Raw genomic sequence first — 21,139 nt, 5'->3', positions numbered from 1 at the left:
AGCTCAGCTGTCCTAGAACTCTCTCAGTACTGGGTCCTTGAGCCATGTAAGTTTTCGTGTCTATAAATGCTTTTGAAATTAGAACCAAAATATAACACAGAAATCAACAAGGTGGAAAAAAAAACTAACTAAAGAAAATACGTAAATATAAACATTTAGATTTAGATGAGAAATCCCCCCAAATTGAATATTTTTTTTCTTAGAGACATTTCACTCTAATTACTCAATGATTACTCAGTATAATTACTCAATAATTTTATGAAATTGGTAAGTCCTGATGCCAACAATATCAGAATACAAAACAAAAGAGCTAACAATCAATGCACCCAGAAAATTAAAACTAACCAAACCATTCTTTATTAAGCAAAAGAAACCAAGAGGCAAGAAAATGATTCGAGGATCATGGCTGTAAAATGTCCTTTTCTTGACACTTGGAAGAAAGACAGCAGTCAAGAACAAGGGGAAGGGAAAGAAATTATCAATGCATCACTTACTTCTTTGTATCCGAAGATGATTCGTCCATCCATGAGCAGAGTTGCCTGGAATGTGAAGCTTCCAAGGTTATAATTATCCTGGAGATGTACATGGTCCCACTGGACCACAAGTGCTGTGCCTATACACCCATTGAAAGAAGAAGAAATGCAATGAGAAAAACATACCAATCAATTCTGGTGGGAGTTTTCACAAAAATGTTTTTGCATCTGGCCTTCAAATCTGGCAGTTGTGCTATTTCGATTTTATGTGGTTAATCAAATTCTGTTATTGAAATAGCATTTGGGATTTTTTTTAAAAGATGGAGTATTCTCTAAATATTTAGTAAAATACAACCTCATACTAAGGTCAATAATTGAGCTAATGCAGTGTGGGGGAATTTTGCCTTAGGAATTTTATTAATGTTAATAGATACTGTCTGCTTAAATTTCCATAAGCCACTTTCAAAATGCAGCCCAAGTGGATTGAATGAACTTCAAATACATTTGACAAATGCTGAGAGAGAAACACATTTAAAAAGTTAGGACCACATACAAAAGACCTGAAACTGTCTTTTCCATACTTAGAATTATACTTTTCCACATTGAAGGAGTTCCTTTAACACTAATGGGAATTTTCTCCTTGAGTTCACAATGCTTGTATTTCTGTCTTTGTTGTGTTTCTTCCAGGAAACTGCAAGAAGCTCAAAGGGCCCTGGGCTAAGATTTTTGAAGCCCCCTTGAAGCACACTGGAATGAAACTTCAGTGCTGTATATTATATTCTGACTCACTCTGTCAGTGTTTACCATAAACAACTGGACATGAAATAAAAACTGAAACATAGTTTAATAGTCACCAGTGAGAATTCAAATTTTTGTTTTAACTGACATTGTGTACTCTCTTTTTTTAAAAAAAAGAAAAGAAATGAGCTGCTAAGACTTTTTCTTCACTCTAAATATTAGATTTTTCTGTTTGGTTAAAAAAACTGTTGCCTAAAAAAGTTGTGTTGAAAATGAAAATCATAGAACTAAAAGAGCAAATCTTATCTCCCAGTAATATCTGATATATTTAAAAATTACAATTGCATGGAAGAATTAATTTTCAGTAACTATTTGGTGCTATTAGTAATATCTCTTGAGCTCGTTGACAATTTTAAATAGACACATTATTTCAAATATTTTGAATACCAAATTGTAAGTCCTGAAAGGATGTTGAAGTATAGAAATGTATTTCTTTTGAGGCAAAACTTTAAAAGTAAAAAGGAAAAAAAAAGTTTTTTAACTTGACCTTGGTGCTTTTAGCCATTATCACTGCTATGAGTGAAGACCACCCAGGTCTCTTCCTTCCACGGGCATCTCTGTGTCTATATTGTCCTGGAGGGAGGGAGGGAAGGAAGGAAGGAAGGGAGGGAGGGAGGGAGGGAGGGAGGGAGGAAGAAGGAAAGAAAGAAAGAAAAGAAAAGAAAAGGAAAGGAAAGGAAAGGAAAGGAAAGGAAAGGAAAGGTAAGAAAAGAAAAGGAAGGAAGGAAGGAAGAAAGAAAGAAAGAGAAAGAAAGGAAGGAAGGAAGAAAGGAAGAAAGAAAGGAGGGAGGGAGGAAGGAAGGAAGGAGAAAAGAAAAGAAAGGAGGAAGGAAGAGAAAAGAAAAGAAGAGAAAAGAAAAGAGCAAAAAAAGACAATAGCCAGGAAACTTCCCATGATTTTATAAGTATAGGAATTTTCTGATTGTGAAATGCCTCCTAACTTCTTTTTCCTTCACACATGTCTACAACCCTCAAGCTCTAGTCTATTCCTTATTTTCTAGTTTCTATCGCACTCTGGTGATGCAGTGAAAACAATGAACCAGAGGGCAGAAGACTGAGACTTGCACCTTGTCTCTATAAAACTTTCCATGTGAACTTGGACACAATTAATCTGCATGAATCCGTTTCCTTTCCTATAACATGGGGAGTATAGTTTTTGCCTTCAAGCAATTCCTGCATTAAATGCAAGAAAATATAGTTACCCTTGATTATTTATGAAAATAAGAGGGCTATATAAATTAAAGTTTTTAATGCAAATTCTGAGGAAGCGATTCCCAATATTTTGTTAGCAGCAGGTTGTTAAAAAGCACACTGTTGGCCGGGCGCGGTGGCTCACGCCTGTAATCCCAGCACTTTGGGAGGCTGAGGCAGGCGGACCACGAGGTCAGGAGATCCAGACCATCCTGGCTAACACGGTGAAACCCCGTCTCTACTAAAAAAAATATTAAAAAATTAGCCGGGCGTGGTGGCAGGCGCCTGTAGTCCCAGCTATTCGGGAGGTTGAGGCAGGAGAAAGGCATGAACCCGGGAGGTGGAGCTTGTAGTGAGCAGAGATCATGCCACTGCACTCCAGCCTGGGCGACAGAGTGAGACACCGTCTCAAAAAAAAAAAAAGTGTACTGTTTGCACATGCTAAGTTTTATATTATGTAATAGCATAGCTCTGTCAACATTTGCTGATTTAAATTTTCTAACCTGCTGCTGTCTTCTCCAGAGAAGTTTGCTTTCCTAAATTGTTGAGTTTCCAATCTTTAAGTATCCTGTCAATGATTCTAACCAAACTTGAAAATATTTCAGCAAGTTGTTGTGGTATTAAAAGGGCTTCGTGAAGAGCCTTACGGTGTTTAAAAGTGTTTCCTTCATTTAATAAAACACAAGTTTTCATTATCATATTGTTTGAACTCAATATTCCTCAATATTCGATTCCTATGGAATAAGTCATTACACAGAAGATATTTCAGTGGGTAAAAAATACATGCATTCTTGAGTAATAATACTTTTACAATTCTCAGAAATAAAACTCACTTTACATATGTAATTATTTTTATTCATTCATTGAATAATTATTTAGGACGTACGGCCTATTTAATAAAGTGTCCATGCAGGGTACTGGAGATAAAATGACTTCTTATAAATAGCCACAGTCCTTGTTTTTAAAGAACTTAGAGTTCAGCTGGAGTAGGATACATCAATTTTTAAAAATCATTCAAATACAAGTAAAATTCAAATATTAAGAGCTACCTAGGAACAAGGTATATGAGAATATATGAAGAGAGACTTATTTAATATGCTTTATGATTTTGATAGCAACAGCATAAAAACTTGGTCATTAGAATCATGTGCCCATGAGTAAATGACCCTAATATCACCTAGTGAATGTTGGAGCTTGGAAAATAGTCAATGTTCACTAAATCATTTATTATTTCCATAGGATAGATTACCAAGGCAATTTTGTATGGGAATCATAGAATAAGTTTCAGATAAGTTTCTGGCTGCAGTTTTGCCTCAAGAATACCGTACTTACAGTCCACTTGCACATCCTTGGGTGTTAGCACCTCATGAGGTTTTAAAAAATGGAATAGAATATAATAGTCCTTAAAATAATAGAGATGAATCACTATTGCGGCTAACATTTAGAGTTACTTAATATTGGATCATACCTTGGTGTTACTCAAGTTGTTCAAAGTGTATTTCCTTTTATTTATTTATTTATTTATTTATTTATTTATTATTATTATACTTTAGGTTTTAGGGTACATGTGCGCAATGTGCAGGTTAGTTACATATGTATACATGTGCCATGCTGGTGCGCTGCACCCACCAACTCGTCATCTAGCATTAGGTATATCTCCCAATGCTATCCCTCCCCCCTCCCCCCACCCCACAACAGTCCTCAGAGTGTGATGTTCCCCTTCCTGTGTCCATGTGTTCTCATTGTTCAATTCCCACCTATGAGTGAGAATATGTAGTGTTTAGTTTTTTGTTCTTGTGATAGTTTACTGAGAATGATGATTTCCAATTTCATCCATGTCCCTACAAAGGACATGAACTCATCCTTTTTTAGGGATGCATAGTATTCCATGGTGTATATGTGCCACATTTTCTTAATCCAGTCTATCACTGTTGGACATTTGGGTTGGTTCCAAGTCTTTGCTATTGTGAATAGTGCCTCAATAAACATACGTGTGCATGTCTCTTTATAGCAGCATGATTTATAGTCCTTTGGGTATATACCCAGTAATGGGATGGCTGGGTCAAATGGTATTTCTAGTTCTAGATCCCTGAGGAATCGCCACACTGACTTCCACAATGGTTGAACTAGTTTACAGTCCCACCAACAGTGTAAAAGTGTTCCTATTTCTCCACATCCTCTCCAGCACCTGTTGTTTCCTGACTTTTTAATGATTGCCATTCTAACTGGTGTGAGATGGTATCTCACTGTGGTTTTGATTTGCATTTCTCTGATGGCCAGTGATGGTGAGCATTTTCTCATGTTTTTTGGCTGCATAAATGTCTTCTTTTGAGAAGTGTCTGTTCATGTCCTTCATCCACTTTTTGATGGGGTTGTTTGTTTTTTTCTTGTAAATTTGTTTGAGTTCATTGTAGATTCTGGATATTAGCCCTTTGTCAGATGAGTAGGTTGTGAAAATTTTCTCCCATTTTGTAGGTTGCCTGTTCACTCTGATGGTAGTTTCTTTTGCTGTGCAGAAGCTCTTGAGTTTAATTAGATGCCATTTGTCAATTTTAGCTTTTGTTGCCATTGCTTTTGGTGTTTTAGACATGAAGTCCTTGCCCATGCCTATGTCCTTAATGGTAATGCCTAGGTTTTCTTCTAGGGTTTTTATGGGTTTAGGTCTAACGTTTAAGTCTTTAACCATCTTGAATTGATTTTTGTATAAGGTGTAAGGAAGGGATCCAGTTTCAGCTTTCTACATATGGCTAGGCAGTTTTCCCAGCACCATTTATTAAATAGGGAATCCTTTCCCCATTGATTGTTTTTCTCAGGTTTGTCAAAGATCAGATAGTTGTAGATATGCGGCGTTATTTCTGAGGGCTCTGTTGTGTTCCATTGATCTATATCTCTGTTTTCGTACCAGTACCATGCTGTTTTGGTGACTGTAGCCTTGCAGTGTAGTTTGAAGTCAGATAGTGTGATGCCTCCAGCTTTGTTCTTTTGGCTTAGGATTGACTTGGCAATGCAGGCTCTTTTTTGGTTCCATATGAACTTTAAAGTAGTTTTTTCCAATTCAGTGAAGAAAGTCATTAGTAGCTTGATGTGGATGGCACTGAATCTGTAAATTACTTTGGGCAGTATGGCCATTTTCACGATATTCATTCTTCCTACCCATGAGCATGGAATGTTCTTCCATTTGTTTGTATCATCTTTTATTTCATTGAGCAGTGGTCTGTAGTTCTCCTTGAAGAGGTCCTTCACGTCCCTTGTAAGTTGGATTCCTAGGTATTTTATTCTCTTTGAAGCAATTGTGAATGGGAGTTCACTCATGATTTGGCTCTCTGTTTGTCTGTTATGGGTGTATAAGAATGCTTGTGATTTTTGTACATTGATTTTGTATCCTGAGACTTTCCTGAAGTTGCTTATCAGCTTAAGGAGATTTTGGGATGAGACAATGGGGTTTTCTAGATATACAATCATGTCGTCTGCAAACAGGGACAATTTGACTTCCTCTTTTCCTCATTGAATACCCATTATTTCCTTCTCCTGCCTCACTGCCCTGGCCAGAACTTCCAACACTATGTTGAATAGGAGTGGTGAGAGAGGGCATCCCTGTCTTGTGCCAGTTTTCAAAGGGAATGCTTCCAGTTTTTGCCCATTCAGTATGATATTGGCTGTGGGTTTGTCATAGATAGCTCTCATTATTTTGAGATATGTCCCATCAGTACCTAATTTAGTGAGAGTTTTTAGCATGAAGGTTGTTGAACTTTGTCAAAGGCCTTTTCTGCATCTATGGAGATAATCATGTGGTTTTTGTCTTTGGTCCTGTTTATATGCTGGATTACATTTACCGATTTGCGTATATTGAACAAGCCTTGCACCCCAGGGATGAAGCCCACTTGATCATGGTGGATAAGCTTTTTGATGTGCTGCTGGATTCAGTTTCCCAGTATTTTATTGAGGATTTTTGCATCAATGCTCATCAAGGATATTGGTCTAAAATTCTCTTTTTCGGTTGTGTCTCTGCCCGGCTTTGGTATCAGGATGATGCTGGCCTTATAAAATGAGTTAGGGAGGATTCTCTCTTTTTCTGTTGATTGGAATAGTTTCAGAAGGAATGGTACCAGTTCCTCCTTGTACCTCTGGTACAATTCGGCTGTGAATCCGTCTGGTCCTGGACTCTTTTTGGTTGGTAAGCTATTGATTATTGCCACAATTTCAGAGCCTGTTATTGGTCTATTCAGAGATTCAACTTCTTCCTGGTTTAGTCTTGGGAGAGTGTATGTGTTGAGGGATTTATCCATTTCTTCTAGATTTTCTAGTTTATTTGCGTAGAGGTGTTTGTAGTATTCTCTTATGGTAGTTTGTATTTCTGTGGGATCGGTGGTGATATCCCCTTTATCATTTTTTATTGCATCTATTTGATTCTTCTCTTTTTTTCTTTATTAGTCTTGCTAGTGGTCTGTCAATTTTGTTGATCCTTTCAAAAAACCAGCTCCTGGATTCATTAATTTTTTGAAGGGTTTTTTGTGTCTCTATTTCCTTCAGTTCTGCTCTGATTTTAGTTATTTCTTGCCTTCTGCTAGCTTTTGAATGTGTTTGCTCTTGCTTTTCTAGTTCTTTTAATTGTGATGTTAGAGTGTCAATTTTGGATCTTTCCTGCTTTCTCTTGTGGGCATTTAGTGCTATAAATTTCCCTCTACACACTGCTTTGAATGTGTCCCAGAGATTCTGGTATGTTGTGTCTTTGTTCTTGATGGTTTCAAAGAACATCTTTATTTCTGCCTTCATTTCGTTATGTACCCAGTAGTCATTCAGGAGCAGGTTGTTCAGTTTCCATGTAGTTGAGCGGTTTTGAGCGAGTTTCTTAATCCTGAGTTCTAGTTTGATTGCACTGTGGTCTGAGAGACAGTTTGTTACAATTTCTGTTCTTTTACATTTGCTGAGGAGTGCTTTACTTCCACCTATGTGGTCAATATCAGAATAGGTGTGGTGTGGTGCTGAAAAAAATGTATATTCTGTTGATTTGGAGTGGAGAGTTCTGTAGATGTCTATTAGGTCCACTTGGTGCAGAGCTGAGTTCAATTCCTGGGTATCCTTGTTAGCTTTCTGTCTCATTGATCTGTCTAATGTTGACAGTGGGGTGTTAAAGTCTCCCATTATTATTGTGTGGGAGTCTAAGTCTCTTTGTAGGTCACTCAGGACTTGCTTTATGAATCTGGGTGCTCCTGTATTGGGTGCATATATATTTAGGATAGTTAGCTCTTCTTGTTGAATTGATCCCTTTACCATTATGTAATGGCCTTCTTTGTCTCTTTTGATCTTTGTTGGTTGAAAGTCTGTTTTATCAGAGACTAGGATTGCAACCCCTGCCTTTTTTTGTTTTCCATTTGCTTGGTAGATCTTCCTCCATCCTTTTATTTTGAGCCTATGTGTGTCTCTGTACGTGAGATGGGTTTCCTGAATACAGCACACTGATGGGTCTTGACTCTTTATCCAATTTGCCAGTCTGTGTCTTTTAATTGGCACATTTAGTCCATTCACATTTAAAGTTAATATTGTTATGTGTGAATTTGATCCTGTCATTATGATGTTAGCTGGTTATTTTGCTCGTTAGTTGATGCAGTCTCTTCCTAGTCTCGATGGCCTTTACATTTTGGCATGATTTTGCAGCGGCTGGTACCAGTTGTTCCTTTCCATGTTTAGTGCTTCCTTCAGGAGCTCTTTTAGGACAGGCCTGGTGGTGACAAAATCTCTCAGCATTTGCTTGTCTGTAAAGTGTTTTATTTCTCCTTCACTTATGAAGCTTAGTTTGGCTGGATATGAAATTCTGGGTTGAAAATTCTTTTCTTTAAGAATGTTGAATATTGGCCCCCACTCTCTTCTGGCTTGTAGAGTTTCTGCCAAGAGATCCGCTGTTAGTCTGATGGGCTTCCCTTTGAGGGTAACCCGACCTTTCTCTCTGGCTGTCTTAACATTTTTTCCTTCATTTCAACTTTGGTGAATCTGCCAATTATGTGTCTTGGAGTTGCTCTTCTCCAGGAATATCTTTGTGGTGTTCTCTGTACTTCTTGAATCTGAATGTTGGCCTGCCTTGCTAGATTGGGGAAGTTCTCCTGGATAATATCCTGTAGAGTGTTTTCCAACTTGGTTCCATTCTCCCCGTCACTTTCAGGTACACCAGTCAGACGCAGATTTGGTTTTTTCACATAGTCCCACATTTCTTGGAGGCTTTGCTCATTTCTTTTTATTCTTTTTTCTCTAAACTTCCCTTCTCGCTTCATTTCATTCATTTCATCTTCCATGGCTGATACCCTTTCTTCCAGTTGATCGCATCGGCTACTGAGGCTTCTGCATTCTTCACGTAGTTCTCGTGCCTTGGTTTTCAGCTCCATCAGCTCCTTTAAGCACTTCTCTGTATTGGTTATGCTAGTTATACATTCTTCTAAATTTTTTTCAAAGTTTTCAACTTCTTTGCCTTTGGTTTGAATATCCTCTCGTAGCTCGGAGTAATTTGATCATCTGAAGCCTTCTTCTCTCAGCTCGTCAAAGTCATTCTCCATCCAGCTTTGTTCCATTGCTGGTGAGGAACTGTGTTCCTTAGGAGGAGGAGAGGTGTTCTGCTTTTTAGAGTTTCCAGTTTTTCTGCTCTGTTTTTTCCCCATCTTTGTGGTTTTGTCTACTTTTGGTCTTTGATGATGGTGATGTACAGATAGGTTTTTGGTGTGGATGTCCTTTCTGTTTGTTAGTTTTCCTTCTAACAGACAGGACCCTCAGCTGCAGGTCTGTTGGAGTACCCGGCCGTGTGAGGTGTCAGTATGCCCCTGCTGGGGGGTGCCTCCCAGTTAGGCTGCTCGGGGGTCAGGGGTCAGGGACCCACTTGAAGAGGCAGTCTGCCTGTTCTCAGATCTCCAGCTGCGTGAGAGAACCACTGCTCCCTTCAAAGCTGTCAGACAGGGACATTTAAGTCTGCTGTCTTTTTGTTTGTCTGTGCCCTGCCCCCAGAGGTGGAGCCTACAGAGGCAGGCAGGCCTCTTTGATCTGTGGTGGGCTCCACCCAGTTCGAGCTTCTGGGCTGCTTTGTGTACCTAAGCAAGCCTGAGCAATGGCGGGCGCCCCTCCACCAGCCTCACTGCTGCCTTGCAGTTTGATCTCGGACTGCTCTGCTAGCAATCAGCGAGACTCCGAGGGCGTATGACCCTCTGAGCCAGGTACAGGATATAATCTCCTGGTGCGCCATTTTTTAAGCCCATTGGAAAAGTGCAGTATTCGGTTGGGAGTGACCCAATTTTCCAGGTGCCGTCTGTCACCCCTTTCTTTGACTAGGAAAGGGAACTCCCTAACCCCTTGCGCTTCCCGAGTGAGGCAATGCCTTGCCCTTCTTCGGCTCGCGCATGGTGCGCACACCTACTGACCTGCGCCGACTGTCTGGCACTCCCTAGTGAGATGAACCTGGTACCTCAGATGGAAATGCAGAAATCACCAGTCTTCTGCATCGCTCACGCTGGGAGCTGTAGACCGGAGCTGTTCCTATTCGGCCATCTTGGCCCCTCCCCAAAGTGTATTTCCTAAGGCGAATATCTAACTATGTTTAATTTCCTCATTGTGCTATTTTGACCTGTAAAATGGCTTTCATCACACTGGTCAGGAGATGGCTCTTAGCAAAGTGATCATATTTCCCCAAGGCTACAGCTACCATCAAGTCTATTCCAACCATGAGCAAATTTCTTCCTTGATCATCAGAAATAAGACAAGAGTAGAAATAACTGTGTTCATCCCAAATGCTTGTATTATTTGCAGGCATAAAATTGTCTTTTGAACAAATAAATATCATTTTTGAATAATAAATACACAGAAAATTCTATATTTAATTAATTGTTCCAATATAAACTCTTTGTTACCTATAATTTATTTTCTCTACCAAAGTTACAGCTTTCAATAAGATGTTGAGATGAAAATTCATTTATGTCTCCATGATCTTGAATTTCTCGCTTGGATTTTGGCACCACTTAATGATATATTCTAGTTTTTTAATTTTATATGTCCCAAAAAGTAATAGCAGGGATATATTGCTCTTGGTAAATTTGATAAATCTTAACGGGCTCTCACTCATTTTTTAAAGTGAAGAAAAGTTTATTTTCTTAAGTTGAACTACCCACAACTAACTACTTTATACTTTTTTAAATATGTGTTCATCTTATTGATGCATACAAGTCATAAGTTCTGGAAATTTAATGTCAATATATTATGCCACTTGCTTCTACTGGAAGATCAGAACTAACAAAATTATTCTTATTTCCATTTTTTTTCTTATGGGAAAATTGGAAAACTGACTTATTGAAATAGCATCAAATAAATGCATTTGCTTTGTCTGAGGTCTTGTCTACAGCAACTCATTTTTATTGTGTATAGTAGATGTTAATAAACGTGTTGAATGAATGAATGCCATTTGTGTACTTTATAAATCTTAGCAGTATAACATTTGTCATCTCAGACCATTTGCATCAAGCAGTTTACACACCAAAAAATAAACAGTTTACAAAAACATTAACATGAATCTGATGCTTGAGGTTTGAAAATATACATGCAGCAAAAAATAGGCTACTCAACACATACCGTTATCAAAATATCTGACAGTTGAATTTCTGGATACACTGGGATCGAAATTTGCCATTAAAGGTGCTATGTACTGTGTGGCTGTTAGCATTCGATGTACAACTTCTCCAGTGTATATGAAACCTAGAATTAGAAAAATAGGAAACATATTCAGAAAAAGAAGCCCATATAAAATTATGATTAAAATACTTCCAACTCAATTACAGTCATATTATGAAAATAAAATGTCACGGTAGCTGGAAAAAAAGGAACATATCTAATATCTTAGTATCTAATTAACAATACTTCGTCTGGATTAAGTAACAAATTCTTGTATAATTTGGTAGAACCTTGGAAATCCGAAATCTTTAACATGTACAATTTTAACTGGGGGGAAAGTGACTATTATCTGGATGAGATTATTAGGCTAAAAATGCTAATACAGTATTATAAGTAATTCAAATATTCAATTTGCTATTATTAATCCCTCGTTATTTTAACACTAGCTTACCACACAAGTCCTTTTAATTAGTGAATTCATTTTCATGATATTTATGTAACCTACCATCTCAGCATAGGAATTTTAGAAATGACATCTGGTAAAATGCAGAAAATGTTTTGATCCTTTTTTTTTTTTCTTGAAAGTTGAAAGGGGGTTAAACACCCATGGTGAAGTTTTCAAATTGTTGGTTTGTTCAAGCCTCTATATTATCAGCACGCTATCAAGAAGATAAAGTCTATATGTTTGCAGATAAGGTGGTAAAACATTGACAATGCACAAATGCCTCTTTATTTAGAGATTTAATCAATGCCAGTCTATTCCAGCAGTTGGATAATGAGAGGGAATTTATTATGGAGAACTTTGGCTTTGAATTAACTTTCAATAGCTCCTATGTTACAAGTCTAACCCACTTTCAATTATTCACACTAGGTTTATTTACTTTGTGGATTATCCATGACAAATTGTTAATCCTGTGCTGGCTTCTTGCCTTCAAGGTCTTTAGCTGCCTGAAAGGGGAGCCAGCTCAGGGATTGCTAACTAATTTTAATATTAATCTAAGAAATACACAATTGAGATTACATATGCAAATGCACACACACAAATAAAATGCAAGGCAAATTATTTGTGACAATGCAGTTGTAATGTTTGGGCAGTCATGAGTTAATTAGATACCCGACACTAACATAAATCATTTCTCTAATTTCACAAGAATTAATAAGATAATAATATTTAAAGCTCAAAAAATGTTAAACCTCGATCACTCATTTTATGGTCTGAATAAATATTTCATTGGCAGATTGCGGTCTTCATTGTTTCAGATTCCAAATTGTAATGTCTAGGTAAGTTATTGCAGAATTAAACCTGTAGTTATTTACTTAGAAATTAATTTCTCTCTTTTTGGCAATATCTTCTTTCCTTTGACTACCTTTTAACTTTTCATCAAAAGCATAATTGAACTCTAGCTATTCATCTTAAAAAATTTTTAACTGGAAAAATCTTCAATGTGTACTTTTATCATCCTGACTTTTTGTTTCTTATATGACTCCTTGTTTCTTATTTGCCAAGCACTATCTGTCAAAATAAATACCTGATGCTTTAAGCAGAATTTCGTACATTTGTAATTTCACATAGCTCAAGTGTATTAAACATATTATGGTGATATGGTCATTGCTTTTATTATATTTCCTTCTAGATTTTCAGAGTCATACTCCTAATATTCAAAGTGCAATATCACATCCTTAACATTAAAAACATGAAGAGTAACTGTTTTCCAGGGTCTCTATTTTTTCTCCTATCCTCACCAGCATGCATTTATAATTTATCATTAAAATGAATACAAAAATTCTATAGATACCATCTCTTAAGAGAAATGTTTGAATTAGACTCTGAAAAGTGTTATTTCAGAGAAAATAGCTCCAAGTAGGTTATTTTTCTTCTTTATATTCTCCAAGTACAAATAGAAGAAACTGCTTAACTTGGAGGATGGAGGGCAGTTATTCAAGGAAGGAAGATAATTTTAAATAAATACAAAATCCATTCTCCAAGACAACTTTGTAAGAAGAACAGCAGCAATCCCTAGAAATACACTGTTGCAAAATACAAGAGCACTGATGATTTCAGACACTTCAAACTTACTGTTAGTATTTAAATAAATAAGATATATATACTTTCCCCTCAATGTTTCTACATAGATTTGCCAAGAAACTGCTCCCACTCTCAATAACCCAGTTTTCAAATCACAGAAACCATTAACTGTTATTTCTTTTGATCAGGAAAATGTTTCCCAAATCTACAATTTATGAAATGTCAAACGTGAAATTTCAAATGGTTTCCAAAGAACTAAATAGAAATATAGAAGAATTTGTTAACATGTAAAAGCCATAGATACGGTTTTTAATTATTTTATTACTAGAATATTAAAATAAGTTATGTTACTAGGAGTATTATGGTTGCTACAGCCACAGTGAACAAGAAACTGCTACCACAATTACTAGCATGTCTGGCACTACTATTACTACCACCACTATTAGTACCACCACCACAAAGAATTAATATGAAAAAAAAATAAAAACCCCAAGAAGGAAAAAAAACCCTACTACTCTGCAAAATGAGTTTAATTTTACTAATTCAGGGAATATTGTTTGTTTTTCTTGGCAATACTTAAAGTTAATTATATCAATATCTCACGTCAGTTTCTAATGACCAAGAAATAAAATTCTTAACTTCTTGGTGAAGCCCATCTAATGATAGGCTTTACCTAGTTCTCCTTAATTTTCCAGATTTTAAAAATATCACTTCAGAAGTGGTTAATAATCGAGTGGAGAGAAACCTTACAAGCTTTCAGGGCAATGTAATTAGGTGTTAAATAAGAAAGAGTTATGCAAATTAATGCAACAAAACTCCAAAGCTTTAAAGGTACTCATAGATACCAACACCCCATTAGACATTTACTTCTTTTCTTTGGCTGTTCTGGGCCTTCCCAGCTAAAGATTAGATAGATAGATAGATAGATAGATAGATAGATAGATAGATAGATAGATAGATATTTTACATATATATATATGTTATATATATATACATGTTATTTTTCTGGTCCTTCATGTTTTGGGGTAATTTAAGCAATATGTTTGTTTGTTTGTTCATTTATTTATTTATATTTTTATTTTTTTGAGACGGAGTCTCGCTCTGTCACCCAGGCTGGAGTGCAGTGGCGTGATCTCTGCTCATTGCAAGCTCCGCCTCCCGGGTTCAGCCATTCTCCTGCTTCAGCCTCCCGAGTAGCTGAGACTACAGGCGCCCTCCACCACGCCTGGCTAATTTTTGGTATTTTTAGTAGAGAGGGGGTTTCACCGTGTTAGCCAGGATGGTCTTGATCTCCTGACCTCATGATCTGCCTGCCTTGGCCTCCCAAAGTGCTGGGATTACAGGTGTGAGCCACCGCACCTGGCCATTTTTATTATTATACTTCAAGTTCTGGGATACTTGTGCAGAACATGCAGGTTTGTTACATAGGTATACACGTGCCATGGTGGTTTGCTGCACCCATCAATGCGTCATCTACATTAGGTACTTCTCCTAATGCTATCCCTCCCCAAGCCCCCAACCCCCTGACTGGCCCCCGTGTGTGATGTTCCCCTCCCTGTGTCCATGTGTTCTCATTATTCAACTCCCACTTATGAATGAGAACATGCAGTGTTTGGTTTTCTGTTCCTGTGTTAGTTTGCTGAGAATGATGGTTTCCAGCTTCATCCACGTCCCTGCAAAGGACGTTAACTCATCCTTTTTTATGGCTGCATAGTATTCCATGGGGTTTATGTGCCACATTTTCTTTAGCCAGCCTATCATTGATGGGCATTTGGGTTGGTTCCAAGTCTTTGCTATTGTAAACAGTGCTGCAATAAACATATGTGTGCACGTGTCTTTATAGTAGAACGATTTATAATCCTTCAGGTATATGTTTTAACTATTTTATTTACACATCTTTGTAGCCATTTGAAGAGCTAATCATACAATGTCTCCTTTGCTTTCTATGTGATTCTACTATAAATAGCACTCATCTGCTCATCTGCCTTTGCAGAAAAGTGGTCATTTATGCAGATAATTTGGGACTGAGAAAGATACCCTCATTTAAAAGAATCAAGTAAGAGAAGCAAACATATTTTGTTCTTTGAAGCTCAAATAATAGCGAATACATGGCCACTCCCTTTTGCCTTAACAACTAGTAAAACCAGAGTCAAATTCTGAGATCAGTTGTAATCAACAGCTTTGTTCTTGTACCTTGAAAGCTTTCCTTGGGCTGCTTTCCGTAGGTGGTCTTTAGTCATGTGAATAATCTGTTTTTACATCTGTAAGCCTCATCGAGTCATTTGGGATTTTCTATCATTGTAGATCTTGTCATGCATAAATCCCATTCAATCATTATAGATTTATTAACCATAACTATGTATTTACTAATCTGAAATATTATTCTGATAATGGTGAAATTAACCAGTATCTATATAGGCCCTCGCTTATTATATTATTTTCTTTTTTCTTTTTTTTTTTCTTCTGAGACAGAGTCTTGCTCTGTCACCCACGCTGGAGTGCAGTGGCACAATCTTGGCTCACTGCAAACTCCGCCTCCCAGGCTCAAGTGATCCTCCTGTCTCAGCCTCCCGAGTGGCTGGGATTACAGGTGTGCACCACCATGCCTAGCTAATTTTAGTATTTTTAGTAGAGACATAGTTTCACCACATTGGCCAGGCTGTTCTTGAACTCTGGTCTCAAGTGATCCACCCACCTTGGCTTCCCAAAGTGCTAGGATTACAGGTGTGAGCCACTGCACACAACCTTCATGTATTTTCTTTATTGTATTCTTGCACTAACTTTAAAAAGAATAATGGTACAATTAGTATTATTTCAATTTATTAAATGAAGTATTTAATAAGGCTGGGTAATTTGCCTAAAGCCACATGGCTAGTATAGGTCTTGTGATTCCAAATGTTACGGACTCTTTACAATATATTTTTGCAGTCATTATGTGTCCAGCCTCACAACAGGTATATTAGAAGACAGAAAGTTAGGCAGTATTATTTTTACTTCTCTTGAGGTCATTTCTAAGGCAATCACTCTGTAGGAATGCTGACAATCCCCATAAACAAGTTAAAATTGCCACCGGATGACAGTTTCCACAATTATCCAGTAAGTCCTCACTTAACATCTCCAGGTTCTTGGAAACTGCGACTTAAAGGTAAAATATGTAATGCAACCAATTTCAGCACCGGCTAATTGATAACAGTAAGAATTAAGCTCCTGTGGTATATTTCTGGATACAAAACCTCACCAAACTTCTAAATAAAGTGTTCCAAAAGCACTTCTGATATTAAATATTTAAATAAAATTGAGCTCTACATACATTTAAGAAAGGTTAATAAAAACAGATAAGATAATTATTTATCCAGTTATTTTGATTCTGGGTCACAGGTGGACTGAGCCTTTCCTGGCAGCTAAGGGAGTGAGGTAAGTACCAACCCTGGACCAGATGCCATCCCATCCTAGGGCACATTCCCACATACACCCACACTCAATCACAGAGGCCATGTCGACATGCAGTAAATCTGATGTGCACATCTTTGGAATGTGGGAGGAAACTGAAGTACCCAGAAAAAGCCTACACAGACATGGGGAGAACGTGCGAACTCCACACAGACAGTGGCCCTGGCCAGGAATCAGTTTTTTTGCGTTTCTTTTCTCATCAACATTGAAGAATGATGTTGAACAGAACAACTTTATTCAAGGATCTGCTATATACTCTCCCTCATTGGATTTTATACTTAAACAAGGAGGTTAAGGAAGAAAAGACCTGTTCTGTCTGTGCGAAAATTCCAGCACCTATGCCTTAGAGCAGGGTGGTGGCCACCTCAAATCATGCTACTTTTATTGTAATACCAAAGCCTCTGTTATTTTAATTGGAAGATTTCTTAAATAGATTTATATTATATTCCTCTATTGCATTTCTTCAAATGAGACATAAATTGACATAGGAATCACACACGATGAGATAATTCATTTCCTAGTAGAATAAAATGATTTCCTAGTGATGTGACTAAGTTACTTAAACTCTGTGTACCTCAGTTACCTAATCTGCTAAATGGGAGTGTAACAGAGTCAGTATCATTGGGTTGTTGTGATGGCTGAAAGAGTCAATACTATAAGACAAATGCTTACAAGTTTGCAGAAAACCAATGAATCACTTATATTTGCTCAAATTTTTACCCCTTGAGGCCTTTTCTATGAAGTATTTACAAGTTAATCTTGGACTTATGCTAGGAGATTTATATAACTTTAAAAATTGTGCTTCAGGTCTAAATGTACGACATGTGTCTATCTGCCTTATTCTTGTTTGAGTTAAGGTACATTATTGATCCTAACTACAGGATAATAGATAACAAAAACCTGAGTGTCCAAAGTTCTTGGCTTGATATATTTCTCCTTACATTCTGATGGAACAAGCACTTTGTAGTTAAATGCTGTCTTCAGAGTGCAAATGATAATGGTATATGTCATCTCTGTTATGACATATGTACTGTTATCTCTACACATTAATCAAATAGATCTGAAATTTATGATCTTTTATCCATAAGGATTTGAAGACCCACTTCCTCATCGTGATCTCTCACTAACCTTATATATATTCCACTTCTTCTATTCATGAAGAATTGAATTATTTAACTGCGGGTTTGCAGTTATTGTCAATAGCTCAGAGTTGGTGGTGGACAAGTTGCTTGAACAACTTGATGAGGTCTCAGAACAATTCAAATTATGTTTTGCACAAGTTCTATTTTGTAAGGCATGATACATTTCATATACTATAAACTACCTTCTTTAATACAAATACTTGTCAGATTTTTAAACAAAACCATGTGTGGCAGCAATTGATAATTTGAAAATTAAAAGTTGTGGTAAGTTATTTGGTAACGTAACTGTCTGCCAGCTGCTATAGTACAATGACAGGTTTTATGTAACAGACTTCCTCTGAATAAAATTGGTGCTAGTAGACCACATAGTTCACTATGAGGATATTGGCTTGTATTTGCAAACTAGATGGTTAAAAAAAAATGAAGGGAAGAGATAGAAGCATTCAGAAATTCATGTGACTTTACTAATCACTGGTTCCTAGGCAGAAAACTATAATATTGTCAATCACCAAATACTTTCCCTTTACAATTCCAATCCAGCTATCAAGTTAAAATATATCAAGAGATTTTATATTAAAATATATTCATCAGTTCTTAGGAAGCAAACTATAATATTGTCAATCACCAAATAGTTACCATATTTATACTTGTAACCAGCTGTCAAGGTAAAATACATCAAATAGATTTTGTATACAAAGTTAAAATATATTTACATGTGTTAACATATATCACATGTCATAGACTCCTTAATTTTATTAGCACCATTGGGGATTGTAAACCACAATGAAACCATTCCTTGGGGGTAAAAAAGTAACAAGTGACAACTCTGTTATCAGCTGCAAATTATGTTCATAAAACTACCAATATAAAAATTTGTGTTGACCATATAAAGAGGCTCTCCCCAACTCCAGAAGGAACAGGAGCTGAAATGTGTACATGAAGAGGGGAAGATAGACAAAAAACAAACAGACAAACAAAAGCCAAAAATCAAAAACCAAAAAGCCCGAAACTTCTTCCTAAATTTTCATTTTGAACTAACAACAAAATTGTTGATTTCAGTGCTTGTTTCCTCCATCTTGTTCCTCAAAGAAATTCATGTAACATCTTCTTCGTTAATGTTAATTCTTCCTAGTGGTCACTGTCAACAGCTCCCCTCCCCACCTCCCTAAATGCTTCTGATTATCTAGGATTTCTAGATATGGGTTCATTCAGAACCATATCTAGACTGCAGACTACGCATGCCAACTCTTGCAGTTGTATAATACACAAAGTACCTGGCTTTTCATGGAGACACTGAACTGGCCACCAAGTTTATTTCTTCTATCAAAATAGAACCAAGTAATATTTCAAAAGCCTTAATCCTGCAGGTAGAGTAATGGCAGCAATATGGCAGAATAGGAGTTTCCAGTACTTCTCCACTCTCAGAAAATCAATTTATACAACCATCCATGGACAAAAATACCTTCACAAGAACTAAGAAATCCAGGTGAGAGATTATAGCACCTAAGTGGAGCCGAGAAATAAGAAAAGATACATTGAAGAAGATAGGTAAGAAAATTTCACATTACCCACATCAAGTCTTCTCCAAGCCTATGCAACCCAGTGCAGAGAAATATACCCTCCAGGTGAGTAAAGTGAGCAGCACCAAGTTTTGGTGTAGATCCCAACACTGGCCCATCCCAGCAAACCCCTTCAGGCAGGCCCATAGAGACCTGAGCTCCAGGTTGGCCCATGTGACTCCAGACTCCAGGCCTACCCCAAAACCAGGCCAGCACTTGCAATCGTAGGTTCCAGGCTGGCCCCCATGGCTCCAGGCTCCAGGATGAATGATGTGGCACCCAGTACCAAGTAGTTTGGCCTTCACAGACCTAGGCTTCATGTAAGCGCCTGTGAACGATTGTGCCAGGTTGATTCCCATAGACCCAAGATGTAGGCCCAAACTCATTGACCCAGGATCCATGCCTGTCTTACAGACCCAGACACTAGGATTGCCCAGTTAATCGAGGCTCCAGGCCTGCATCTGCAGACCCAGGCACCAGGTTAGCTCCTGTGGACCAGGCAGTAGGCCCACCCAAATGCTGATCTAGCCAGCCTGCCCAAAGTCTCCAGAAGTAAGCCTCAACATAGACTTTGTCAGCCACCAGCACAGAATTTCTGGATGGACTGAGTGGTGAAGGACATTCTTTGTCAACATCAGTATATAAAGACTGAAAGAAGTGCCTACTTCTTCAAATGCAGATTACATTACCAATGCAAGGTAACAAGGCTCACAGATAATGAAGGAAACATGATAGCATCAAGATAACCAAATAAAGCACCCATAACAGACCTCAAAGAATCGGAGATCTATGAATTGCCTGACAAAGAATTGAAAACAATCATCTTGAAGCTCAGTGAGCTACCGGAGAACACAAGTACAAAACTGACTGATATCAGGAAAGCAACAGATGAATAAAACAAGAAGTTTAACAAAGAGATAGAAACTATGAAAAAAAGAACCAAACAGAAATTCTGGAACTGAAGAAAACATTAACTGAACTGAAAAATTCCATAGAGAGGTTCAACAGCAGACTTGTTAAAGCAGGAGAAAGAATCAGCAAGCTTGAAGACAGAGCATTTAAAATTACCTGGTAAGAGGAGCAACAACAAAAGAATTTTTAAAAGAGTAAAGAAAGCCTACAGGAATTATGAGACATCATTAAGTGAACCAATATATTCATTATGGGAGTTCCAGAAGAAGCAGAGAAAGAGAAAAGGCAAAAGCTTATTATGCATAAACAATAACAGAAAACTTCCCAAATCTGGAGAGAGAAATGAACTTCCAGATCCATGAAGCCCAAAGAATCCCAAGTAGTTTAGACATAAAGAGATGATCACAAAAACATGTTATTAACAAATTCTCTGAAGTCAAAGACACAGCGAGAATTTTGAGAGCAGCAAGACAAAAATCTACTCATGACATAAAAGGGAAGGTCTGTAAGGCTATCAGGGTGTTTCTCAGCAGGAACCTTGTAGGGCAAAAGAGAGAAAAATAATAAATTCAAAGTGTTGAAAGCAAACCAGCAATGACCAAGAATACTATAACTAGCCAAGTTGATTTTTACAATGAAAAAGAGAGACAGAATTTCCCAGACAAACAAAAGACGAGGGAGTTGATCACCATTAGGACTACCTCACAAGAAATGGTAAAGAGAATCTTTAAGCTGAAATGAAATGATAGAAACTAACAACATGAAAATATATGAAAGAATTAAACTCACTGTAAAGGTCAGAATGCAATCACACTCAGCTACTCTTATACTCCAATAGTGCTCCACAACTCACTTTTAACTCTAGTATAAAAGTTAAAAGACAAAGGTTTTGGAAATATAGCTATAATAATTTATTAATGAATACATAATAAAAAAGATAAAATTGTGAAA

The 21,139-nt window shown here is 37.3% G+C and overlaps 1 protein-coding gene across 2 annotated transcripts in view; it reads right to left on the bottom strand.

The window, feature by feature from the left end:
- PLXDC2 (plexin domain containing 2) overlaps window positions 1-21,139 on the bottom strand; it is a 474,652-nt gene that overhangs the window by 131,878 nt on the left and 321,635 nt on the right. For both annotated transcript variants that reach the window (XM_009245164.4, XM_054522029.2), the window contains exons 5-6: window positions 11,061-11,183; window positions 495-613 (exon numbers count right to left, since the gene is read on the bottom strand). In XM_009245164.4, coding sequence (XP_009243439.3) covers window positions 495-613; window positions 11,061-11,183 — 242 coding nt within the window. The remainder of the gene's footprint in view (window positions 1-494; window positions 614-11,060; window positions 11,184-21,139) is intronic.

This window comes from Pongo abelii, chromosome 8, assembly GCF_028885655.2.
Source record: "Pongo abelii isolate AG06213 chromosome 8, NHGRI_mPonAbe1-v2.0_pri, whole genome shotgun sequence".
In the NCBI taxonomy this organism is placed as follows: domain Eukaryota; kingdom Metazoa; phylum Chordata; class Mammalia; order Primates; family Hominidae; genus Pongo; species Pongo abelii.
The sequence above is the reverse complement of the archived record's forward strand: the minus strand, read 5'-3'. Positions and strand labels throughout refer to the sequence as shown.